The sequence below is a fragment of the Papilio xuthus genome, unplaced genomic scaffold, assembly GCF_000836235.2.
Source record: "Papilio xuthus unplaced genomic scaffold, Pxut_1.1 DF825928.1, whole genome shotgun sequence".
NCBI classification, from domain to species: domain Eukaryota; kingdom Metazoa; phylum Arthropoda; class Insecta; order Lepidoptera; family Papilionidae; genus Papilio; species Papilio xuthus.
Window position 1 is genome coordinate 2843434 of NW_013532721.1, and position 27887 is coordinate 2871320.

Sequence of the window (27887 nt, forward strand, 5' to 3'; positions counted from 1 at the left end):
ATTAACTTCAGAATATTATATTTGAAATACCTTCACAAATTTAAGGTCCTTGCTGTATTATAGTCGTAGTCATTTTATATTCTTTATTTAACAACATTAGACCTAAATTTGCCAAAGGGTAATAACATAAAAAGAAAAGTTCTCGTTAAATATGCATTGACCGATAAACAATAAGAATTAGCTAAAAATTAAGTTTTCTTACAAACTTAATCATACACTCTTCACTGATCTTTTCTGTAGACGATTGTTATATGTTCCGAAAATCCCACATAAAACCATCAATCCAGGTAAGAATCCATAACTTAATAGTATCGTATACGACCTGTAAAACATTTTGAGTGGCAAATACGACTAGGCGCCAATGGTTTCCTTGCTATTGAAAGCTTTATATTGTAAATTTTTATTATGAAGATTACGGAATCTATTTAGTATTACTTCAACTAATGTGAAAAATAAATTAGCCTACAATTTCGCATTATGCATACGGAACAAAAGTTTTCGATGGTTCATATCATACTACTAGAAAATATAATGGAGACATTTAACATCAAAAATTACTGTTATCGCTAATTATATTCTAAATAAATGGTTAATGAAGCTCACAGGCGCAATTTCTTTAAAAATAACCTTTTAGGTTATTTTCTCACCTTGTATAAAATCTCCATGTTTTGCGTGGTAGCACTTGATTTTTTAATAGAATTTGAATAAAATTCATAGAGTTAGAAAAAAAACCGCACAATTTCATAGTAAAAGTATTAATTTTTAATTAAAACCTAAATAATTAATTGACAGGATATGTTTCACGAATACCTTCAAAATCAAACGCCTATGGATTACAAACTCAGGATTTTTAAGCATTCTGTAGTTAATTATTAGTCTTGGTGGAAAGAAAACATATGATAGAGTGAGAAGGGATGTCTATCATGATAACGCTGCATAAGTCCATACAAAATATTTTTGAATTGTAAGCTTGTTCCTTTTCCGCTCTTGGTTAATTCTGCTCAATAATAAGAATTATATAGGTCCATGCTACGCTCAACGTTGATTTAAGAGTTTGGGATACTTGGAATAGAATCATAAATAAAAACCGTTACATAATAACAAACTTTGTAATGTATGAAAAAGACGCATGTAATTTGAAAATAAAATTCTCGGAATTCTCAATCTTCTGAATTTTTATTCTGTTTCAAATTTAGAATTATTTAATCTGTATTACACGCTTGTCTTTGGCCAATTTATAGTCTATAGTTTTCATTCAAAGTCAAATGTTGTTGTTTGGATTGGACGTATTGGAAGAAACTAGAAAAATAATATAATTAATTCTTAATTATCTCTATAGTAATTACATATTTTGTTATAGACGAATGGTCAATAAAATTATAAAATGTCTGCCATGGATGATATTTACACCAATTTAGAAAACTATGATGACTACAACAAACTTGAAGAGGTAAGTGCTGCATTTTAGCGCCAAATATTACCTGTCTGACATTTCAGTTTCATTCGCATTTGTGTTAAAAATTTAAGATATTTGTATAGAGTATTTAAATACGTATTTTATTTAAAATTGCAGCTCCAAAATGAAAACAAAACACTGAAGTTTAAAATTGAAGAATATACGTCGGCAATAAATAAGCTTCAAAAAGTAAGTTTACTTTTTGTAACATTGTGTTTATATAGATATTCTACTTGTTTAACCTGCTATTAGACTTAAAGATTAAGCTAACTCTAATCGGTTTGTTATAGTGAGTCTTTTGCGTACAACATGATTACCTAATTTTTCAATATGTATTTAAACTTTACTCATTAAAGTACATGTTTATGTTATCTAAGACAGTTATCTTAGATAAGTTAAAGTGCAAGTAGTACTTTATGAGAAACTTAATTCTTACCAAAGATATTTAACATATCAATAGATATGACAGTATGCACAAAACTATTTTCACAAGATCAATCACTGGTCAATTTTTCCATTATCTAGGTTTGACATGCTAAGACTTGAGCACATATTTCTATGTTCTAGAATGTTCATTGTCTTACTCTAAGTTGCCAATATGGTAATATAAGCTATCTGTGTTATATAGTTTTATTATTGTACATATACTATGGTGGATTTTGCAAAATGTCACAATTGTACTGACAATTGTTGTCTTTTCGTTTTCAAAGATAATCTGAGGGATACTGATAAAATATGTTTCAATTCAAATGAAAATATATGTCAATACAAATTGCTGCAGACAAAACCCAAAGTTAAAGATGCAATGTTTATCAGTATGTAATGGCAAAAAAAAAGTAATTTTTTTTGATATTCAGTAACAAAATTTGTGCGTTAATAATTTCTATTCCATGTTATATTATTATATTAGAAACAATATATAAATACCAGATTCTTCAACTGTTTATTTATCAGATTCTATAAACACTCTTTTATATGTTCTCTAAGAGCAGGACGGATGTCAATTGATGTTTTAGAATATTTTACAGGATTTTGATATGTTAGCTGTGGAACATAAAAAACTGGAGTTGAATTATTCATCATTACTCAAAACTGCTAAAGCTGAGATTGAGAGGAAAACATTAATGATAAAGGAGCTAAATATAGAGTAAGTTTGTTTGTTATTGATTATTATTGAACTCAATTTGAAATAACTGAACAAGATTCTCTGTGTTTACATTGTTTTATTTACTTAGATCGGCAACAGGTACACCCTGGTTCATAGCTGGATATAAATTGTTAAGCCATTAAAAATTCATGCTATTATATTTTTTACAATATTTGATATAAGTTGGATAAGATGTTTGGCTCAATGGGAATTTATTTTCCACTTGGGCAAGTTGATTCAATGGCTTTGATTAGAAACACCTAATGTTAAATTTATGTTTATTTATCCGTCATTTTGTTACAGGAAAGATAAATTAATAATAAATGCAAGACAGAATAATATTAAAAGTAAATTCAATAAGTTTCAAAGTGATAGATTTAATTCTAAAAGTAATAAAAGCTCTGATACAAGCAGCATACAAGAGCCAATGCAAACACATCGTAACAGCCAAGTTGTACACAATGAATTGTAAGTACACATTTAGTAACTCTTAACCTCAAATTTATAGTTACCACATAAAATGTTTTTGTACCTAGTTTTTTAATGTTGGTATTTGATCCTGAGATATGCCACTTTAAATGAGAAATGTAATTAATTTTAATGCATTGTTAAAGTAAACTTTTATTTAATTCTCATTAATAACCTAATATTTAAAGGTCCAGATAGATAATAATCTCAAGAGTGGTATTAAAGCATCCCAAAGTAATGTGCAAGTATGCACAGATGTATGAATATGTAAGAAGTGACAGTGGTTTAATGTTTTACTTACAGTAAAAACGACAATACCTCACCATTAGACACATCAACCTGCAGTGGAGATACAAGAGACTTGAATGACGCCCTTCGCTTAGCCAACAAAAGTATCAAAAATGCTACAAGTTATACTAAAGAAAATTCAGTACACATGTCAAGTAAACTTGAAAACAAAGAGACAGAGGTAAAAGTTAAGAAAATTATGAATAGAAGAAAGTCAATGCCAGCATCAAGGTAAATATGCTTTTTAACACATCTTCCCTATATTTTGTCATAAAGTATGTAATATTATAATTAACATGTTCCAATCTAGCATATATTAGTCATTATAATTTTTGTAAACACTTTTACCTTTTTTTCAGTTGTCGAGCTGTAAATTACAGTACAGACGATGAACGTGAAAGTAGTGTAACAACAAAATCAAACAACACCCAACATCCGATACAGGATGAGAAAAAACAATCTTCGGATAGGTATTACCAAAACTATAAAACATATGACACATCAAGTTTGGAAAATAACTACACACATTATCAAGAACAAATGAGTTATAGAAATAAATCGTATTATTACAATGATAGTAATTATAGGAACAGGGATAGTTATGATTCTTCACAAAGACGTCGCTGGAATATTAGTCCGGATAGATCAAATCGAAACGGAAGAGATTATACAGATTATTACCATCAAACATACAATCGTAGAGGTCACGACAGCCCACCACGAGACAAATCTTATCACCAAAGTAGATCGAGCGATCGTAAATATAATTACCAAAGATCTCGCTCAAGAGATTATTCAAGAAGTAACAATGATAGTGGAAGGTACAGTGACAAACATAGACTACAAGATGACACAGAAGAACCAAGTTACAAGCGACAAAAATATGAACATTCACATAAATATAATGAGGATGGAGGACGGCAAAGAGATACCAGTAATAGCAAAGCCACATTGCCTATGTTAATGGAAAATTCAGTTTCGTGTCAATCACCCGACTATGTACATGCTGACAGTCATACATCATTAGCGCCTATTAGAGGTAACAGAAAAACAAATACAGTAGTATTTAGTGATAATTACAACTGCTAGTTGTTTCAAATTTGGAAGCCTTATAGTAATTTTTATGTGTGTTGAAAAACTAGCTGTTGTCAGCGTCCGCGTAGAATTAAAAAAAAAACTAATAAGTAGCCCATGTGTTCTTACAGGCTATTCTGCATTTATGCTAAATTTCAGCGAGATCCGTTAAGCCTTGAGATACCTACAAACAAATATCCATCCATCTAAACAATCGCATTTATAATATTAGTAAGATTACAACTTTTTCAGAAATAAGGAGTACCGCTGTCATGCACTTAGAAGACCCACGACTCTCTAGTAAAAAGTATAAAATAATAAATGACACTGATAGAGAAATTTTAACAACAGTTATTGGAAGAAATGTAGACATTATACCGGTAAATAAGAAACTATGGGATTTTAACCCAATTCCTATACCGAAAGCATTAATCGAACCACCTTCAAGTTACATAGAAAATATGACGAAAAGTTTTAACATGGATTATTATTCGAATTATAACATGATTGGTGGTTCAAATGAAATGTCATATAGAACTAAGGGAGATTATTATTCGAAATATGAACCTGCTGATCTAATACAAAATAATAGTAAAGATGCTATTATTTCTAATGCATTTACAAATAAAGAAATACAATGCAAAGAGGAAGCAAAAAGCAATGAAGCAACAGTTAGTATGGACATTGAATCACATACTGTTAAAGATAAAACTGATGCTGCTGAGGCTTCTAAAAGTTCAAAAAAACAAAATAATTCTGAGGTTTCTATAGGTACAGATGCTCTTAGAAACAAAACTTCTAATAAAGATTCAGTGGAAAAATGTTCTGTTTCAAGTCAGGAAATTTCACAACCTGTTGAATCTAGACATACCAATAATGTTAAAAGCTACAATAATAGAAATACACAAAAAAATGTTAAGAACAAGGGAAAAAGGCTGACTGATAACGAAGATTCTGAAAAATTTATTGAAAATAGGAATCACGAATTAGCTATGTCGAGGAAAATTGTTGAATCAGATCTGACTTTGAGCGACGACACGAGCGATAATTTTGATCCTCCCCTGACAATAGTTGACACACAAACTAAATCTAAATGTAAAAAATATAAAACAAAGGAATCAAAAAACCACAAAGCTACTATAGATTCGAAAAAATCTGAAAATACTTTAGAAATCCTTCCACATACAAATACTGCAGAATGTAAAATAAAACATTCACCTGAACAGGAGAAAACTAAACACACTGAGCAATATTTAGAAACTACTAAAAAACAAAAATGTAAAAAGAAATCACAAGAAGGCAAAGACGACGTTGACGATTCTAAAACATGTAAAATAAAAAAGGCCAAGAAAGAAAAAGAAGGTAAAACAGAAATAAAAACAAAGTTTAGCGAACTGTTTGGAGACAGCAGTAGTTTAATAACTTGCGATGATCTTGGAGTGGTGCCGCAACAACCTGAACGACCTAACTTTGGCACTATTATTGAAGATACTCAAGATGCTGTCGATATTAATATAAAGGAGATAGACCAATTTCAGGCACAAAATGATGAAAAATATGATACCAAAGAACAAGCGAACAAACAGACAGAGCCTATGACCGTAACAGCTGATAACAAAAAATGTGATCTCAAAATAAATATAAGAAAAACGGAAGACAAATATACTATAATTAATGAAGCTACAGAACCGGTTAATCTATTTAACATAAAAGCAAACGCAGTATCTAATATACCTGATACCATTATTATATCTACAGGAATGCAACAACAAAATGTATTCAACAATGATGTAGAATTTAGACAACCGATGAATATGAACTGTGTTGAAAGACTGCAACCTCATCTTAGTCCGGGGCTGGCTCTGGCCACATCTACTCCTGCGAAGACACAAGATCAAATGCAAAAGGATGCTGCTGCTTTACAATCTGACTGTTCCAGTGTTAGTTCATCTGACGCTATTATAGTCAAATCACAGATGAAAAATCAAACATCTGACTCAGATTGTCAAAAGGAATCAGATGTGCCTGATGTCAGAATATTTGTGAAACGAAGAAGAAAAGGGAAAAAATGACACGATGGTGTTATATAGTTATTTTTAAGTTCTATTTTAGTAATGTCTCAAATGCAAAACTTTTAATAGCAAATACAGAGAGTACGCTGCGTACTTGTATTTGATATATATTGTTAGGAAGATAATCCGAAAATGTGGCATTGTATTGACCCAACACTAGCCTTAAAATGTCGACGTTTGTATCCCCTCACTAATCATTCTGACACTGGACTTTGTAACGAAAGTACGTCATTCGCGCAAAATGATTCTTTAATTATGTCTAAAAATATTTAGAAGTATTTAATATTTGAATAATAAATATTTTGACGCGACTTCAAATGTAACATATCTATGTTAATTTGAAAGTTACCAAATTTATATTACTTAAGTATAACACCCCATTCCGGTCCTAGTTTCGATAATTGTAGGGGATTGTTAAATACAGGCTGTTTATTATTAGATTTAGTTCATAAGTTCTTTATTCTTAATGTTTGTTTTCTATATGAATACTACTATTCTCTCTAAGTTTGCTCAAAAGACATGACAAACTGTTAAGATTTGTTAAAAAAAAAATTAGAGTGAAAATGTAAAGAAATATTTTTCATATGATTGTCACTATGAAATATTGTAAATAAAAAAAAATAGTATTTTGCAAAAATACTTATGATAAAATTTATGATCTGTCTCCGTTGTTGTACATCCATAGTTTTAGAAACATTGTGTTGTCTATAATTGTTGTATAAACTGTTAATAAAAAAAAAACTTGTTTTAATCCCATAACAGTCTTTATTTTCTTAATAAATAATCTTAATCTATATATACAATGTGTATTACACAAGTTTACAATAAACGATAGTTGACTACAAATTGATGAAAGTTGATCATTTCACTTATAAAAAATTCGAGTTGGACAAAATGTCCGACAACTTTGATGCGATTTAATTACGTATTTATAAGCTTTTATACAGTACAGATTATATGCAGATTTTATACAGCACCTAAATTACTTAATTATAACTTTTAATAACTTAAAACTAACTACATAAATAAGGCGAATACATTTTCAATATTGATACAATACATCAACATACTGAATTATTGTGTTTAACACAAATTTAAATTTCTACGAGACTATATCCATAATATCTATGCATACTTTGTAAAAGAAAAAATATTTCTGTATAGTTTAAAGTGGCAACCCTAAAACTTGGGACTATGGCTTACATTTTAAAAATTGTAAATCTATTAATTTGTAAAATTATCAGAGGCTGGAAGTATTTTTATGGGAATTTTGTTGAACCTTGTATCGTCGTATCGACAAATTGGCGCAGCTCCTCTATCAGGCGTTAACATAACTAAGAAACTTGCGAGCACAAACGTCATTTTGACGTATGATGATGCAATTTCTGGCGGCTGCTATAGTCTCACGAGGATCTGATGCTGTCGGAAAATATTTGAACTAACAATGACATCCTGACAGCGTCATATTCTGACCAATGAGTGACAGTTATTACATGGTCAAGTCAATGCGATATTAAATTACAAGGATTGTCATTAGAAAGCCTATAATTATCGCTGAGAGCTCGGCCTAATATTACTCATACAATACTTAACACACATCCAAAGTACTATCGGTGAAGGAAAACGTCGTTATCCAACCAACCTGCCCGCACTGAGCCAGCTTGGTTGACTATGGGCTACTCATCTCTAACTTAGGATAGGTCCGAGTCCTTCAGTGGCCGTATAGTGAGCACATGACGAATACTTAACACGTCGTGTCATGTCACGATTGCTTACTGTCGAATCCGTGCAACATTAGTTGTCATGTGATGTTGATCAAGGTCACCTTTTAGTGTCATCGTGTTATGATTATTCATAACATGTACGTTAAATCATTAATATAGTCCATGTGTAGGATAGTCACAGTACACTACCGTCTGGCTTGGCTTCAGTAACGTGACGTCATCACAAGCTAGGCGGCGGAGTCCGTGCGCTATAAGCCGTATCTATCATTGGATAATGTTCCTATAATATTATTCGCCATGGGCACATCATCGCCGCGACTGGTGGTGGAGCTGGAGGAGGAGGTGCCCGGTTTGGGGGCGGGGCGCTTGCCTAGCTTGCGAATGACCGCAGGCTCGGGCTCCGGGGGCTCCGCGGGCGGCGTCACGTGCTGGTAGCAGACTGCGGACGCGTGCCCCGAGCGTACCGACGTCAACGGTGTACCCAATTTCCACGTGTTGGTCTCCGGATCGTACACTTCCACTATGTCCAGGAATGAAGTACCGTCGTAGCCGCCTAGGGAAAAAAATAAAAATTATTGATTTAAATTATGTAACAACAGGCTTATAGTCGATGTATTGAATATAGTCAGAAAAGTGTTGGTGGTGGTGGTCCACTGACCCATGGCGTAGAGCTTGTTGTCGAGCACGGTGAGGGAGAGGGCGGAGCGCGCGACGTGTACGGGGGCGACGCACTCCCACACGTCGCGCTCCGTGTCGTAGCGCTCCACGCTGGCGAGCTGCTGCGCGCCGTCGTATCCGCCCACCACGTAGATGTACTGGTTCAGTGCCGCCACACCTGACACATATACTCCATCATCAAACTTACTACTGACATTGTAAAAATTTTATGTAAATCATCAACCTGCCCTTATCCCTATCGAGGGTCGGCACAGCATGTACTACGCCTCCATACATCTCTATCAGCCGTCATAAATTGTAAAAATTTTATGTAAATCATCAACCTGCCCTTATCCCTATCGAGGGTCGGCACAGCATGTACTACGCCTCCATACATCTCTATCAGCCGTCATAAATTGTAAAAATTTTATGTAAATAAATACAGAAAAAATAATTTTTTGCTACAGTATGTAAACTTGCTACTGATTCGTGTGTACCTGCGCCGCTGCGTGCGACATGCATGGGCGCGACATCGCTCCAGCGGTTGTTTTCTGGATGGTAGCACTCGACGGAGCGGACTCTGCGCGCACCATCAAACCCGCCCACCGCGTACAGCAGCCGGTTGACAACGGCCACGCCCACACCGAGCCGCGCGCTGCCCATCGCCGCCACCTGCGTCCACGTGTCCGACTCCGGGTCGTAGCTGCAACACGACATCACTTTCATTTTATACAATGTCGAATTACTGTTCTGTCATCTGTTTTTTTTATTTAGTTATCGATTACAAGTTAATGAATTCAATTACTCAAAAGATTTACCATTCAACAGATTTGTGGTACTCGGAGCCGGCGGATCCGCCCACAGCGTACAATAGGCCGTCCATTACGGCCACGCCCACCTGGTGAACAAGAATTACTGAAATATATACATGAAAGTTACGAATTTATTCCTATCTTTGTAATTTATCCAATGTACTGAATAAACCGCAATATGTTTTGGGGCGGGACTTACCCTGTGTCGGGGCGTGGCCATGGGGCTGCAGGGGCGCCAGTGCTCGGTGGCGGGGTTGTACACGTCCACCCAGTCGCTGTCGTAGGAGGAGCCCGGCGACGTGTTCCGCCCGCCCACCGCGTAGAACAGCCCCTGCCAGTTACGTTAAAACAACTTTCACAAAACTGATTTTAATATCAACTTCACAGATAATTAACTCATTTAATTTTTTTTTAGAAATTCTTTCAATCTCTTACTAATAATAATACGTCATAAAACGAGTCATCACAATTACTTTGCAAAAATAAGAACATATTAGTCATATGCATCCAAAACAAAGAAACATGTGTGTTTGTTAGAATGCAAGAAGCAGTATTGTGTTACCTTGAGGAAGGCGGCGCCGAGTCCGGAGCGCGGCACAGTGAGGCGCGGCAGAGTGCTCCAGCAGTTGTCGTCCAGGTTGAACGCCTCGAACACGTCGATGGAATGTCGGAAGTATCCGCCCGCCACGTAGATGATGCGCGGCGTGTTCGGTCGCCGCTCCTTCACTACCGGCTTTTTATGTAATGTCAGATCCTACAAAATAATTGGTTTGGTTCTTATATGCACATCGCTTCCCGCCTTTGTAAAGGAAGCGGCCCTTTTATTTATAACTTAGATTTAACACGTTATATTCTACTCAGAGCAGAGCAGCATTTTAATATCACAGGATGTTCTTTCTAAAGTTTAAATATAAAAAAAATTAAACTGGAATCGGAACTGGAAGCACCGTCAACACAATTCATCCTTCATGTAAAACAGACTTCTGTTTATTGCTGAATCAAAAGTAAGCTTTATCATGCTGCAATAAAATAGGATTTACCTTAAATATCTTGGCGAGGTACTCCCTGCAGGCGGGCACCTTCTTGAGGACTGTACAGGTGTTCATCTGCTCCTTGAGGAAGCTGGGCGTGAGGTACTGACACCGCACCGCCTGCAGGATGTGCTCCATGCGAGGGTACCGCCTGTCCTCGTCGTATTTCACCTGCAAAACATAAAACATCATCATCCACCATCACCAGCCTAGGTCGGTTCAACGTTTTCTGCATCCGACTAATTCTTGCCGTACTAATATTATTGATGTTCAATCACAAATACTATACATCTATTAAGTAGCATTGACTAACTGTCGACTCCGTCCGCGTGGAAATAAAAAAAAATATTAGTAGGCTATGTGTTCTTCCAGACCATCGAGTTCTGTTAAGACATTCTACAGATACTTTCTAACAAACCTCCATCCATCCATGCATCTAAACATTCGCATTTATAATATTAGTAAGAAGTAAGATTCATTATAAATAATTTTATAATAAAAATACGATGTCGAATAACTTGCAGGGCTAGTCGGCGACATTGAAAATGTTAATCGTGGTATACTACTGGTTAGACATTAAGACATTTTGCATTTTCCTTCAATCTCTAAAAATCTATGGTTTTATATACACATAATACATGTTGCTATGCTATTTTTATACATCTTTGTCAGCATTAAACAATTCTGTTACCGGCTCAAAGTTTACGCGCAAAAGATAAGGAGTCCGACTCGATTGAAATATTTTTTTTCATATCACATCATATGTTTAGTGATTTTATCTTTGTACTTTATACTTTGAACTATAACTCTTGGTCAAAGTCTTATAAAACTTTCTGAGGTTGTCTAAACGCCGTTGATTTTTGAAACAATAATCTCTATACAAGACATATTCCTCTCATTATCTTTGATAAAATAGTTATATGTTTTAAACGACAATTTTGGTCTCAAAAACCCACGGTAAATAATTTGATGGTTTGTCATACGAATGGATTTTAATGTCTTATAGCAATAGTATTATATAATTTAAAATAATAAATTAAAAACTATATAAACAAAGGAAAGCGTTTTATTTTTTAATATTATCTAAATTATGTTCTCTCATGAGCTCGGAATCATCAGAATTATGTTCTGAAAATCTTCTTCTGAATTTCTTACACGGAAATCGTTCGCAAAAATTACAGCGACTAAATTTAATGAAAATTTACTAATTTACCTCTGACACTATTTGACCGCACCACAGAATATAACTTGACATTTAAAAAAGCAGAAATATTATGACGTTATGCAGCATTTCATTTGATTGTTTTTTTTTTTAAGTTATTTTATATAGCTGTCGCCGTCGACTCCGTGCGGAATTAAAAAAAAAATAGTAGCCTATATGTTCTTCCAGACTGTGTTCTACATCTATGCCAAATTTCAGCGAGATCCGTACAGCCGTTCTCAAGATACCTTTAAAGAAACATCCGCCCATCCATCCATTTAAACATTCGCATAATATTAGTGAGAAGTAAGACAGATGACGTTAAATTTATACGTTGATGTAACCAGAGGTGTGTCAAAACCTTATCATATGATATTATTCATTTCGTAGCACAAAATAAAAGCCACAAATTAGCAAATTTACTTGTGTGTTTGTATACGTCGCGACTATTTGCAAAAATTTATCTAATTTAATTAACAGTTATAATTTGTTAAACATTTTTATATTAACATTATCGTAGGTTTCCACTTTGTTAAAGCATGTTATCACTTTCACTCACTATGTTTAAAAAAGAGAGAGCAATATTAAGTAGACGTATTCCGCAGTTACTTATAGTAACATCTTAAAATGACTTAACTAGTTCTAGTATCAAACAAAACGATTACGCACGTGACGAATGCATTTTAAAATTGATAAGAATGTCTTAAATTGGCACTCTTGATAACTTAGTTTAAATTACAACTGTTTTTATGAGAATCTTTAGCAATCATGACGCACGCAGTCTGGAAAAGATTTATTACCCGGGGAACCCCACAAGCCACAGAGCAAGCAACGCTGTTATTATTTACACCAAGATTCGGTCGCTTAGGAAATTTGGATATTTACTGCTATCAATATATATTAATAAAATTGAAGTGTCTGCATGTAATATAGAGAAAAAAAATCATATTTCGAATAGGTAATGTATTTGCGTTGGTGATAACGACAAACCAATTTTTTAAATTATTATTTAAAGGCCTCGTTTGTCTCGGATTTGAATCGCAAGAATTTTCAGTATTTTCGAATTGTCTTCATAATACTTTATTTTAAATACTTATTTGAGTATTATAAATACTAACCCAACTCAATACTGCATTGTAAACTTCCCTTTCTTCTCTCACGTTAAGTTCATCTTTCCTGATCAGTGATATAAGTTCAGGCGCCGTCAGTTGTAGGAATTCTTCTTCTCGACAAACCTGCAAATATTTTACGTATATTTTTAAATATATATCTTTTTATCGCTGTAACTAAACCGAATTATTTTTTTGAGTAATATCGTTTAAAAACATCTGGTACAACATACTGTAACTTTTAAGTAACTTTAAGGATATATGGCCAACGTTAAATAAACGGATACCAAAGATCGTACAAGACACTAGCGGTCGCTTGCGACTTCGTCCGCACGGGGTTAAAAAAAAAACTTAAATTGTGCCTATGTGTTCTTCCAGCTATGTTCAACATCTATGCCAAATGTCAATGAGATCCATGGCGCCTCCTAAATTGTAATAAAGTCCAAGGGACCGTGATATTTTTCTCGTTTATAGAAGTTTCTCTCTAAAACGAAATTTCTCGCTTATGCAGGTCTTCCGTCGGGACCGAACAATGACTTTAGAAGTTTTTCACTTATTCGGTTTCGACTGTAATTGTATTAAAATCGTAATAATGTCGTTGAACCGACTTTATTCTATCACATATGATATACTACAACACGTCAGCATGTACGTAACCTAAAATTAGTACATTCGCCGATAACAAGCGATTAAATTATTATTACATAAAAAACGCCAGCTTGATAGTTACGTAGATATCGTTGACGGAAAATTTGCAATATTAGAATTTTTATCATCAATTTTAGAACATGTTATCCAAACATAACTGTAAAATAGACGAGGATTCTTTTCGATTTTCATCCTGTCGAAACTTTTATATAGTATAAAAATAAAAGTACTAAATACTGTTAAAGATTTGAATATTATAAATATTATGAATATTTATCAGTATTAAATACCGTTAAATATTTTAATATTATAATTATTTAACAATATTTGGTGCTATTACTCTTCCCAGTCTTTGCTATTTTGAGTAAAAATAATTATATTCAGCTTTTTTTATTGCAGTCTTTATGTTTTTTTCTATATTATTGCAAGGAAAGATCTGTTTCGAAGGGATAGAACATTCTAGTACCTCAGTGAAATGTCTCTCAATGAACTGGTTGGCTTTCTGCTTGAGCTTGACGCAGCCGTGCTGTTCCGAGAAGTTGGCGATGCCGATCGCATTGGAGGGGTCCAGCTGCCGCTCTAGGAACGCGCAGCACGCCTCCATCACGTTTGATATCTGTACAAACATACTATAATTATTGTGTTAGAATCATAAAAAATCTTACTTCTTACTAATGTTATAAATGCGAAAGTTTTGAAAGATGGATGTTTATTAGGTAACTACAGAACTTGAACGGGTTAGGATGGAATTTTAAATGGCGCATAGAATACTTATCGACTTTTTACGGAGTTACGGGTGACAGTTAAAAAATTTAGTCATATACGTCATGGTTGTACAAATAATCGGTAATCGATTTTTTTTTGTTTCTTAATTTTTTTCTCTTTAACGTTAGAAGCCAGAATACCAGATTACTGAAAAAGGGGGACGTAATTCTACGACATCGGAGGAATACTATGTGTTTTTTTTTTTAAATAAAAAGACAATGCACGATGTATAGGCCAATAATTTTGTGATAAGATTAGATAGAGAGCAGCGAAACGTTGATAGCGAATTTACATTCTATCATTATCTCTTTGTTATATTCTATTAGTAGCTTAAAACTTCAGAATTAGTTTCGACATAATGAATAAGGTCATTTTAAGAAATATCTGAACACTTTAAAGAGCTTTAATATTTATTTTTACAATCGTCTTTGTTTTTTATTGTATAGAAAGGTGTGTTCATTTTTTGTCTTATTTTGCTACAGCTTTAGTCGCATTACTTAAATTATAACATATACAAATAAAATACTTGTATGGTAATCATTAAAATGTTGAATATTTTAAAGCGCCTTCGATTGCTGTAAGCGTATAGAAAATGTTTTTACATCGGCGAGCGGCATGACTGAGCCAAAAATTTGAGCCGACTCACGATACTATTAAATACAACTAAAAAAAACTTTTATCCAAATGTATTTCGTATTTAGAAATAAGTATTATACGTGTCGTATAATACGTGTTATTTATTTCATAAAACAATTCAATTTTATTTTGGGTAAAACTAAGAATATGGGCTAGAATTCACTAAACGGGCTGAAATCAGTTTCGTATAGATATTTAACCCTGTAAATAACGAAAACCTACATATCGGGAACCTGACATTTTCAGAGAAAGAGTATGTGTGTTCTTATAGGCTATGTTCTACATATATGCGACATTGTACCGAGATCTCCAGAACGGCTTAACGAGCCCTTCATCCATCCATTTAGAATTTAGATTCTAAACATTCGCATGTAAAATATTAGTAAGAAGTAAGATTAATAATGATAATGTTTTGTTTAATAATGATAGATAATGATTAACCGAATCATTGTCTGAGGCAATAGATAACGTAACATTAGATTAGCCAGCTAATAGACTCATCAAAATTAGTTAAAAAAAAACCAATAACGTATAGGAATATACGCGTCACAACCTAATGTCAGTTCCAAACATATTTAACTTAGTTTCGATTAGCAATATGGTTATTCAAATACTTCACGTGTTATGCTTTTACCTGGAACATAGTAGCGGCGGGCAGCAGCTGACAGACGGTGACTTCTGTGATGCGAACTTTTCCCGTATACATGAAGTAGACGAGCCACGCCATAGCTGAAGGGCACACGCCCTGAAGCCGCACGCGAGACATCTCGCTTTCTTTTAGACCACTCGTGAACATCGCCTATGCAAAATAGATGATACAATGAGCTACGTAAATATAGGGTATCTGATACCCCAGATACTATATGAGTTCTAGAGAGTAACATAGTGATTTGGACTAGACTACTTGACAGATTTTAAAGATTTAAAGCATAATACGATTCATATTATTCACAGATATCTATGTAACAGATCATCATCTTCTTGGCTTTATCCCAGTTGCAGGGGATGGTCGCAAAATAAATATATGAATGACAATAATTCAAATAAGTAGTTTTAATTTAAAAAAAAAAAACATAAGGTGAATGACACCTTGATTAAACGTTGTTGTCCTTGTTTTTTTACAAAACCGAAGTTGATATAATTACTTTATCGTGTATTAAATCAATTTATATAAGAATTACCAATATTTTATTTTATGATAAACACTTCTTCGTAGCTTCGAGAACATCAAATAGGCGGGGAAAAATATATTTTGTTCACGTATCGTACATTGTGCCATTTAGAGTTTACTGAGGGGTCAATGTCGCGATAATGGCATTCGCAGTTGCGGTGTTCCACATTTTCATAGAAAAAACATATATTCCAAAACAAGTTCGAACAGTTTTTAAATATCACGCCGTTAATATACATACAAACTTGGTATAAATGTTTGTAGAAAAGATAAAAGTGAACATATATTGTCATGAAACAGAAAATATTATATACATGGAGCGAAAGAGGTGTATCAAATTATTTTAATTATGACCATCTTCAAGCAAAAATTACCATATTTGATGATTTCCTTGATACCAAAAAAAATATTTTTGATATCAGGGAAATCTTCCAAAGATAGGGTATTTTAGGGCGCCGCCGACTACTTATGCCCGGCGCCCTGGGCCTTCGCCCAGGCATCTAACCGATATGCATACTCGCAACAATACCTCGTGTCAGTTGAGTAAAAAGGTATGATCTAAGTACTAGGAGAATGTGATGATTACCTTAAAATATGGACTGCCGGCGGCGAGCACCACTTTGTGGACGTGGAACAGTTCATTGCCGACCTCCAACACCACATCGGTCAGCATGTGGTGCGATCTCATGGTGAACAACATCTGTGGACGTACAGAGTTCATTAAAATACCAACCACATTATAATAAACGGTTAAATGTTGTTTGACGCTTAATCCAATTACGTCCTAAACTTATTACCACGGGTTTCTGTGACCAAAATCTCTGCATAAAACATATCTCTGTCATTACCTTGGAAAAAAAATAACAGAGATAACAACATATTTTAAACCACTGTGGTTTCTGAAACCCACAGTTAGAGAACTGTTTTTTATTTAGTAAATACATATATAACATAACTACTTAATCCATAAAAAGTATCACGATACATAAAAACCAAGTATTTATTCATATTTATGTATACATTTTATTCGTATCAAATTTTTTCTTCGTCTCTAACTGAATTTATCTAATGTTATTATCTACTTGTTACATAATAAAACAATGTTGAATATTTTAAATAATTGATTTTGCATTGTTACAACTTTTAAAAGCAACAGATATCCTTTCAGTCATGGCTGCGGCGGTCACGTGGTGTGATGACGTCACGGCAAAATGTGCACAGTCATGCCCGCTTGCGGTATTTAAACAAGCAAGTCACATTATGGCGATAAAATTTAACATTAACCAGTTTCATATCTCTATCCATTTTAATTACATACAAATAATGGAAAGAGCATGAAAGATTAAATCATAAAATTCATAAAAAATTTGAAGATGAAACTCTCAACGAAACTAAAACTCAACGAAAACTAGTTCGATTATAAAAAGAATTTGAAGTGTTGTCATGAATAGGCTTCAAAATAAAATCAATTTGAATTTTTTTCCACTTATGATATAGGCTAAATTTATAGTACGTCGCGGGCAAATAATGGTTAATAATCTTGTGAAAAGTTCCACATTATGTACGAAAACACGTCATTATAGCCAAGAGGAAGTGGGATACGTGGAGAAAAAGTCGTCGTATTCAAGATGGGGGAGAAAATCCTATGCCTGTACTGAATAGACGACTCGCTTCTACGATCCAGCGTTGTGGGTACGGAGAGCGCGCAAAGCGGTACTTGCAAAGACGAAAATTACGATTCCTCGTGTACTAAAGGCCAAAGTACGTAAAATTTTATCACAACATGACTAATGTTTTCTTAAGTTAGCTGACACTTTTTTTATAAATAGGCTAATTGTGATAATAAAATATTTTAGTAATTTAACCGTTTGGCGGCGAAGATGTAACTTTATTGATGAATAATTAAGATTGTTTTCTTTTATTGTAGGTTTTTTTTTTAATTTATTAGCTCAATGACTGACATAAAGATGGAATTAACTTTACGTTTATATGTACAAAATGACCCTTTTTATCTAATCTTGCAATGTTATGTCACGAGATATAATTTGTCCGTTTTATGATGATTAGTTTGACATTAAAGTAGATATGTGTTATGTAAAATCGGTTATGTATATTTTCGATTCTCGATGCTTGTTCTCATAAAATTTGAAATCGATTATTGATGCAAGCAAAATATCCCATAATGTATTTTTTTTTATTTCAATGGGTCAAACCCCACACAATCCTGTCTTCCCATAGAAAAAACAAAAAAGGTGCGACCCTAAAACCACTAAAATTTGGTTTGATTTGAACCAGTCTATATGGGAGAGATTTCTACGATATCATTTTAAGCTAGCCAATAGTTATTGTAAAAACTTAATACGGATATCCTATTCTCATGTTTTACAACTATGAAAATAGTCTTAAACACACAGCTCAACAAAAAGACCATTCACTGACGTCACTAATGCGTAACACTGATAAAGTTCACCTTCAAAACATCCGTTAAAGAGCTATGAACTCTAGGTGGCAATACATCTAATATGATTCAAACACAATAAACTACCACAGAATCAAAAAGTTTGATTATCGCTAAATTTATTTTTGTTTGAACGATTATTATATCGATTTAATCAGTGCTATCTATTTAATTACAATTAGATTAATAATAATAAACGTCATACTTATATATCCTTTGTGTTTTGAAATAAAAAAGGTTAAAGGAGGGAAACGTCAAATTCATTATGGCAAATCCCCTTAAATATGTCCTTGAACGATTTGTGTACGTGACTACGAATCGTGTTCATTTCGTGGCCGATGTGCACTGTCATGGTGATATTTCACCGCAGGTAATAAACATACACCGCCGCGTTGTAAAAATGAACACAGCATTAAACAAGACAGATAAAGAGATATTACTTAGTGTATCGATGTATTTGTTCAGGTTATCAAAAGGGGCAGTGAATTTGGATATGACTGCTGATAACAATACATAAAAGATTTGCGAGAAAGTATTCTTTGCGTCATCGACAAAAATTGTATTAGTTTTGAATCGCGCGTAAAGTACAATGACAAATAACATTCAAATTTTGACAAAGACGATGAAGTTACGGCAGGTACATACTGTAACGACCCCCAGTACGAAAGAAAGAAATTACAATATAAATAAAAAGTGTTCAGAGGTATTACAAGAACCAAACTTTATAGAGGCTGGTGGTAATATACGATAGAATGGGTGTGCACCGTACCGTCAACTCTTTACATCCCATGATACATGAAACCTTTATATTATGCGCGGTGTCTCATGTGAATTCGCCAGCAGTTGTAAAATTTGGATAGAACTGTACAGCTTTTATACATTTAAATTAAGTACTAAGTGATTATCCAGAGAGTAGTTTAAGGTTACCTTCATGAAATCGGGCACATAGTTGCTGAGGCAGAAGGTCATGTCCCCGATGTCATTGTTGCCTGTGGTAGCGGCGTCGTCTATGGTAGTGTCGCAGTTTATGGGCGGCATACCGTCCAACAGGTTGCCTCGGCCCACCTCTTCATCCGTCTCCATATCGTTGTCTGTGGAAGTTAACATACTTTTTATTTTGTTTTCATTTAACCTGTGCAAATGTTAGTCAACATTATTTGTTAATGATGCTAATTTATAGCGTCTAGACGGAAAACACTACATGAATATGAAGCCTACTTTCTAAGTGTCATTGTACCTATGTTAAACAAATCGTTTATGCAGCTTTACTACGAGATTTTATGAAATCAACTATAAGTGACTTCAATTGTTTTTTTTTGACCTAAATTAGCTATCTGGTCATGGATAATTACTTTAGTACTATTCTACGCGTTATATGTTACAAAACATCAGATAAAATGTCTACATTGACTCCCCACATCTTTTGCTTCAAACCTATTTACGTATGATCGGTAATAATATTTGAGATCACTTGATCATTGCTAATTTCTTATATTCTTTCAAGTGACTTTCTTAATTTTAGTTACAAGATAACCTTACAACCCAATTATTGTTTAACGCTATTTTCGATCTTATAACATTGAGTCACACCTACTTCTCGTTGACCTCATCTTTACAGTTTGCTTTACCAGCATGCTATTAGCTTTTATTTCCCAAATGCCGTAGAATTCATCAAAATAATGAATCATTGTGTTATTTACCATTACTGGGGTCAAGTGTATTTTAACGACTACCGAATGTACAGACAATTTCTATACTTGAATTTATTATGTAAATATGAAACGACTATACGATAACAATACAAGTTTATGCATTCATACACAACCCAAAGATAAATAGGATAGGTTGATAATGTTATTAATAATAAACTTTGTTAAGTGCATGTTAAGTCGTGTACATAGGTACCCTAGGTTCCCGAAAAATAACATGCCATGCCTCTTATTGTTAAAAACTAAGATAACTATATACAATCCAACCAAGCGAAAGTCTAAGGGGCCACGATATTTATCTCTTTAACATTTAATTCTCCCTATCTCGTATTTCTAACTTCGTCTGTCAAGTCATTGTCTAGTCCTAACGGAGAGCTTCAGTTAGGACATGAAAATGACTCTCGCTAATAGAGGTTTCTCGCTTATTCAGATTCGAATTATTTTTTATGGATTTTCCGGCAATGAAAAGTTACGTTAAAATTTCTAAGCACATCATGATTTGTTTATGCGTGGGGAATCCCCGATTACGTTTGTGTGTGTGTGTGTGTTGTTATGATTATAGTGCGTACGTAGTCAGGCTTTAAATAGCTAATAGTGTAATAACAATATTTGTTTTCTTTAACGCAAATTAATATTTTATAATATTAAAATATTGTGCCGTGACTAAATTCAAAATCGTATGCCGTTCAATCAGGTCTTCCGAGACACCTGGTATGAAGCATGCCATGAATGTTTCGAGAAGTTTACACTACTAAAAAGTTGTATGTAACATAGTCATGGAGTTTTAGCATTCATGATAAAATATTTATTTGCTTGCTTATCAAAATCCAACGCACCTAAATCCGCCGTAAACGTTTATTTCTCGAAATACGTGTTCAATAATCGAATCGTTTCGCCAATATATGATTGAAAACTATTTAGTGATATTTTTAAACCCGGTTTCTTAATGGAAACTATTATATGAATATTCAAAACATCTAAATTTATAAAACTTGAATGTATTGATATTCAAGTTTTTATCAGTTATATTTTTTGGGAATTGGTACAGTACAACCCGGTATAACGAAACAAAAAGATTTGGCTAAAAATAACACACAACAATCTTACTGTATGGGTTTGATTTTCCACAACTCTACAATAATTTTATGATAGAGTTGACCACAACCTAAGAAAAGTATTCCTCACCATCATCATCACTAACACAGGTGCCTTGTTGAACACTTTTATCCAACTTCATTGTTATAAATCACTTATTTAATTTTAACTATAACAAATTCTATAATCACTATCACAAAACCAACACTACAATATTTCTCCAAAGTAAAAAAGGCACAACGGAACTTTTCGAAAATTTCGATAAAAATATTAAAAGCAGTTACTGCTTTTTACTTTTAAAATGCGCACACAACAATAACTGGTAAACAAAACAAAATAATCCAGACGTATCAATGCAAAACATTTCGCGAAAAAAAAAACTTATGAAATGTTTTCGTTTTGGGTGTAACGCGGCGACTGGCTATAGACAGTGCTGCGAACGCCGTCGGTGTTGAATCGCAGAGGAGCCGTGACTCGACAAAACCAACGAATTCCTACAATTGGGTGACAATATACCATTCGTTATATTCCTCTCTCACTCTTTCTTTTGTAACCTAGTGGTAAAAATGTCTTGTAAAATGGTTCAGTTCTCAGAAAAATAGAAAATATCCATGCAACAGATTTTGGAGCTCGCGTCTACCACAGTTGAAGAGCGCTTTTCTGAGCGCCTTCATAATCCCAATATCTCATGATCTTGGATGATGCCAATGTTGTTTACTCATAATCTGTATCATCCTATGTTATTCAAAGGGGAAAGGTATGAGAATTTGATGAAGGGTGTGCATAAGAAGTGGAAATATTCTCTGTCTCTGCGTCTCCTCCTTCGATTAAAGGTATGCAACACATTTGCAATTGCATTTTCGGCGAATTCTGCCTTGCCTGTTTGCTACTTTATAATATAAAGAAATATTAAACTAAGATTTTCCAGGGGTTATTGCCATTCTCCAATTGCACCATAATAATGACTTATTTGTAATTAGTGAAAAACAAGTCATAATCCTTACAATTTAAAAAAAAGTTTCTTAATCTAGATTGTTATTTGATAAGAAACTAAAAAAAAGCTTAATCATGGCCATTCCTAAGAATTATGAATAGCACTAGCATTTATCAATAAACAAATAATTTAATAAAAAGACAGGTTAGAACAATTTAAATTTAATTTGTCTAAGCTAATAATATGAAAATCAGAATAATTATACAATTGTTCAAGAATAAAATATTATATATGTATGTCATGATAAGTCAAGCATTGTGATGGGAGTTGAAAATCATTTTTGCGAATTCAAAGTTCTAACATGTGATATTCAAAATTCTAATCACCAAAAATTTTTAATGATGTACATAGAAAAAAGCAAAAATTAGTTTGTACTTGTATATTGGTTACAAGGTTAATTTAATCCAATTAACTTTGAGGTCAATGAACACCAAATCAACCAATTTCATAACATTGTTTATTTTATTATTAATTTTTCAAGAAACCTTAGGAATTATATCTGGAAATATAATTACTGTTGTTTTGAGCTAAGGAATGTCTAAATAAAAACTATCATTTCACTGTCAACAAATTAATGACTAATGCAAAAAATCTATCTTGTTAATTATTTCGCCTTCAATTCCCTTTAGCTGGGTCATTGTTGCATAAATGGTACTCATTTATAGGTAGTCCAAGGATTGGTGCGACCCATAGAATCCAATACCGAAAGCAAGTGAAAATTATAGTAGTATCGAGGAATGTAAATTCCGTACATGAAAGCCATTACAATAGTTCACCTTTCCACTTTTTTTGTGAAAATTGTTAGAATCTATAAACTTGTTACCGTTTTTATAGTTAGCTGAGAACAAATGTGTCAATGGAAATTTTCTAGTTTTACTGAAAAAAGTGCAGTTTGCAAGAGCTATATAATTCTTATATGTATACATATACTTCTTTCCTATCCAACCTCCCTTTGGATTGACTTTACCTTCTCAACCTTTCTTTATAAGTAAATATCTGTATGATCTTTATTCTGCGAGGTTATGGTATTTCAGGCGTCAGCGTAGTGTTAGGGGCGACAAATAATATTGTTATAGCTTCAAAAATATACTACTATTTTTTCTTCAATCCATCCAGATGTTTCCATATTAATATCATTATGGAACTTAAAACAATAAATTACTTTTCTTTTAACTAGATATGTAAAATTAAAATTTGCTATAGCACTTCACCAAAACATTAAATTAATCATAATATGCTTTTTTTGGTGACAAAAATGTTTATTGAACTTTAATTTATTAAATTTCCAATCAAAATTTTAAATTGTAAAAATGTATGTTTGATTTCAAATTAAATAAGAACATCTATAAACCTCATATTAACATTTTTATTTGATAGAATCAGTTAGTATAAAATATATCAATTAGAAAGTCGCACAAAAATATCTTTGAGGTAGATTTAATGAATCATAATTAAGAAAATTTCTAGTCTAAATGATAAATTTACTTACTCTTGTAGACAATCTTTTTGCGAAGTAATACACCGGAATAGTAGTGCTAGTTTATTCACTTTTACACTGATTAAAAAGATTTAGATCATTCAAAACTGTGGTTAGTAGTGGTTTTTCACAATTTTATTTTAAATTACATACAAATCACAAACGAAAACTTCAATGTTTTAAAATTGAACGATACATTTCTAATATTAGTATATATGTAGACATAAGAGCAAATATTAAAAAATCATAAACATTATAAACACATATCTTGTTGACACTTGTGTGAAACTGAAATATGTTGTGTGACATATCATTTTTTTTAATTTTACGACCTGGTAAGATAGACCTTTAGGTCGATTGACATATCACTTCACTTCAATCCATAAGACATCTTTTATATACTCTTTGGTGGTGACATTTCGTGTAGGTAGACCATTTACTCTTTGATTTAGGCTTTCAATATAAAAGAAAGCTACTGAAAAAGACTTGTAAATTTTACACATTTGGTAGATTTATGGCAGTTAAATTTGTGACAGATCATTAATTTTATTTAGGGCACCTTAAATTTGTATTTCAAAAATAAAATATAGCAACTTATTTATCATGTTATATAGTTTAAAAACTAAATTGTTCTAACTTAAAAAATCAAATTACTTTTAAATTATGCTATTATTAAAAATATCAACAATTTTTGATACTTAGAATACGTTTTTCGTTGTATCATTATTGCGTTACGTATAACATTACGTAGTCAAAAAATTGACAAGTTATTGCTTAAAAAAAATATTAAAAATTGAGCATTAAATTAATATTTAAATCCATTAACGCATTTTTTACGTATTTTATTAATTAAGAAAATGTTTAGCAAATAATCATAAAATTGGATCTGGAAATAACCAGAGAAATAATTGAAAATTAAACATAATTAAAAAATACATATTATTTACGTTGTTCAAAAAATGTCTAATTTCATTAATTAAATTACATAAAACTAATATATGTACTGAATTTTGCATTTTTCATGCTAATTGCGTGCACACAATTCCTGGACATAATCATGTTTAAGCTATTATTTAAAATTAAAAATAATTGAAATAGAAAAAACATGGCAGTGACACGTAGTTAGACTTAAATGGCGTTTGCATTGACTACTTTTGCTTCAATACTGTAAAGAGGTCCATAAAAATATGAAACCTCCTTGGATGAGATGCTACGTGTTTGCGTGCATTAAATTCATAATATGAATGTGTCCGGGATGATCAACTGTTACAAAACAAGAAAACTTCTCGTCACAACAAAGTTTCTTCGCATTCACACCGGATAATTTTATGCAAGCCAAAATTTCTTTCTTCTTTGAACCTTCTTTGCAACTAAAAAAAATAATATAACGTAATATTAAAAATGTAGGAAAAGATAAATGACTACATATAATAATTATAGGTTATTACAACTTAAAAATTATTTAAGCCACATTTTGGACAGTGAATCATTATCTAATACCCAATATAGTTTATTTTATTATAGTTTGGTATTGCTATCATTATAATTTAGATTATTGTCCCAATATAGTTATTATATAGCAACACCAAACTAAAATAAAGTATATTGGGATAATAATGTAAATTCTTATTTTGTCATTAACATTTTTAAATACTCACGTTTTCCCTTTCCAAAAGCGTTTCCAGCACTCCTGCGCATTCATCAATCCGGAGCCAAAGAAGAAGTTATTGTGTGCACTTTCAATATCCAAGTTGTCCATCGCTGTGGTAAGATTCACCGTGTCTACTGGACTTGCGATAGGCGTTACTGCATTCCAGCGATTCCTAAACCATAAAAATAATAAAATCTTACTGCCGTTGGAAAAGTTACTTACTGGTGATTTAAATATTTGCTTAGTGGAGATTTTCCATAATGAATTTTCATTAACTTGTTCAATGACCCGTTAATATTTATTTATTTACCATTATTTTTTTTATCAAAAATCTTTATTGTTCCACAAACTAAATTAATTTGAAAAGTAAAATCTGCTCTGAGAGTTCGAGAAAGTGCACGCAAAAATATTTACATTACAGTTTCATGTCAAAACGTAGGAAAATACCTCCAAAAGTTTTTATTAATCCTGGTCTTCATGATGTATGTAATGTTCCACCAGACCATTCCACCGCTGCCATGGTGATGAGCACGAGGGGCGGGGCGTCGTCGTCAGTGGACGGGGCGGGGGCGGTGGGTGGGGCGGGTGAGTGCGGGGCGGTGCTGGGCGAGTGGGGGGCGCCGCGCGTCAGCCGCTCCGGCACTTGGGAGAACCGGCACCACTGCACCTTCGCCTTGTGGTGCTTTAGGAACCGTAGCTGACGCTGATTGCTCACGTGCCAAACCTGCAATATAATCAACATAAGTTGTCACTCGCGAATTCTATTGAAAAAGACTTAATTGATAGCCTATACGTTCTTCCACAGTATGTTTTAAATTTTGTAACTCTACACCTCTCAAGTCAGTTCTAATCGGTGATTCCGAAGTGACTAAGACATCAAGTTTAATGTTAGATTCCCAAGTAAGATGTTGCCGATCGCGAGTTCGATAGTAAATAACGCCTTCTCGATTCAAGACATCCGTGCCGATTATAATCGGTGTATTTATAAACTCTGGACTCGCTAAATTCTATTGATAGAGTTATAAAATAAGTGGACTCTATTTCTTGACCGCCAATGCCTCGCAATACTTTAAAGGCAGGCTTGCAGGCGTATTTAAAGTGTTTTAACAAGTGGGAAGAAATTAGTGATATACTTGAACCGGAATCGATAAGAACGTCAACTGGAATCCCTTGTACAATCGCTACGACAATATCGTTACGCCTCTTATTTAGCTTTTCCCGGCAAAAGTGAACAATATTTGTATTTCGCGATTCTGACTTCATCTTTGCAAAACAAGTTTCAACTTTATGACCAAGCTTTTTACAGAAACTACACGGTTCAGATTTTACTGTATTTTGAAGAGAATGACTTTTCCGATCGCTATTAGTATTAGTGTCGTTATTTGTTGCTATCTTAGGTCTTTTAAAACAATTTGACTGTTTATGCCCTTGCTTACCACATATAAAACATTTACCGGACTCGAACCGCCGTTTGCGATCGTATACCCCATGTCTATTGTTAAACGAACGATCATGACGCAACCCACTTGAGTTTTTGTTATTATAGAATGAGGGGCATTAGACTTGACATAAATAGAAAGGAACTGTACTAAATCATTTGGCATTAATTTGGCGTTGGTAGCAGATGCGCGGATCTGCGGATCTGTGATGCCCCATATAACTATTGCCGATATCAGCTCATCGCTTAACCCCCTAATGATTCGTAATCGTAAAACCTCGGACCTACGAGCATAATCAGCGTATGTAAGGAAGCTATCCGAATTGGTGCTCATAACCTCGTACAGAATGTTGGCTATGTCTGTTTTTTTTGGACATAAAGGCTTAAATTCGTTTTTAAAATTACTCCAACTGCGGTCATTCGTTACCCATTCACTGAGCCACGTTTTAGCATCTCCTTGTAAACAATTGCCAATGCGAGAAAGACATTCGTGATCACTCCAATTATTAGAAGACCTAGCACGGTCTACTTCTTCACACCATAAATTAGAAATATAATAAGACCCGTTAAATCTCACCGGTATATTTATGGATCGTATCGGATCGATGATGCGATCGGCGGCGCTGGCCTGGACTGAGGTATCGCTCGTGTCTGTAGCGTGAATCATGTTGGCTAGAAAGCGATCTGCGATTTCGCGACCGACTCCTACTCTGCCGCCTCTTATTAGGCATGTTTTCTTTTTTTTAGCAAGTATTTAAAATTAGACGTAATTCCAAGCAGGACATTCAAGTTACGGTAAATAATTG

The 27887-nt window shown here is 33.5% G+C and overlaps 3 protein-coding genes across 5 annotated transcripts; 1 reads left to right on the plus strand and 2 right to left on the minus strand.

The window, feature by feature from the left end:
* The first annotated feature begins 1253 nt into the window (after positions 1 to 1253).
* On the plus strand, positions 1254 to 7056 carry LOC106125463 (uncharacterized protein DDB_G0283697). 2 transcript variants are annotated; one of them, XM_013322676.1, is made up of 7 exons: positions 1254 to 1450; positions 1574 to 1645; positions 2473 to 2603; positions 2907 to 3071; positions 3375 to 3590; positions 3719 to 4398; positions 4686 to 7056. In XM_013322676.1, exons 1-7 carry the CDS (start codon positions 1385 to 1387, stop codon positions 6503 to 6505), a joined length of 3150 nt encoding a protein of 1049 aa, XP_013178130.1. In that variant the 5' UTR covers positions 1254 to 1384; the 3' UTR covers positions 6506 to 7056. The 2 variants fall into 2 exon arrangements, with proteins under 2 accessions (XP_013178130.1, XP_013178131.1); XM_013322677.1 differs by having other exon boundaries at positions 2485 to 2603.
* Positions 7057 to 7771: 715 nt separating this feature from the next.
* Positions 7772 to 24185, minus strand: Keap1 (kelch like ECH associated protein 1). 2 transcript variants are annotated; one of them, XM_013322645.1, is made up of 13 exons: positions 24005 to 24185; positions 19645 to 19808; positions 16846 to 16959; positions 15723 to 15887; positions 14154 to 14303; positions 13049 to 13165; positions 10739 to 10900; positions 10261 to 10452; positions 9898 to 10029; positions 9705 to 9784; positions 9384 to 9589; positions 8888 to 9064; positions 7772 to 8782 (listed from the first exon to the last, which is right to left on the minus strand). In XM_013322645.1, the coding sequence occupies exons 2-13, from the start codon at positions 19798 to 19800 to the stop codon at positions 8478 to 8480; spliced, it is 1956 nt and encodes a 651-aa protein (XP_013178099.1). In that variant the 5' UTR covers positions 19801 to 19808; positions 24005 to 24185; the 3' UTR covers positions 7772 to 8477. The 2 variants fall into 2 exon arrangements, with proteins under 2 accessions (XP_013178099.1, XP_013178098.1); XM_013322644.1 differs by lacking the exon at positions 24005 to 24185 and adding an exon at positions 21612 to 21943.
* Positions 24186 to 25113: 928 nt separating this feature from the next.
* On the minus strand, positions 25114 to 27878 carry LOC106125228 (uncharacterized). Its single transcript, XM_013322337.1, has 4 exons — positions 27659 to 27878; positions 26091 to 26367; positions 25651 to 25815; positions 25114 to 25362 (listed from the first exon to the last, which is right to left on the minus strand). The coding sequence occupies exons 2-4, from the start codon at positions 26147 to 26149 to the stop codon at positions 25203 to 25205; spliced, it is 384 nt and encodes a 127-aa protein (XP_013177791.1). The 5' UTR covers positions 26150 to 26367; positions 27659 to 27878; the 3' UTR covers positions 25114 to 25202.
* Between the last annotated feature and the right edge of the window lie 9 nt (positions 27879 to 27887).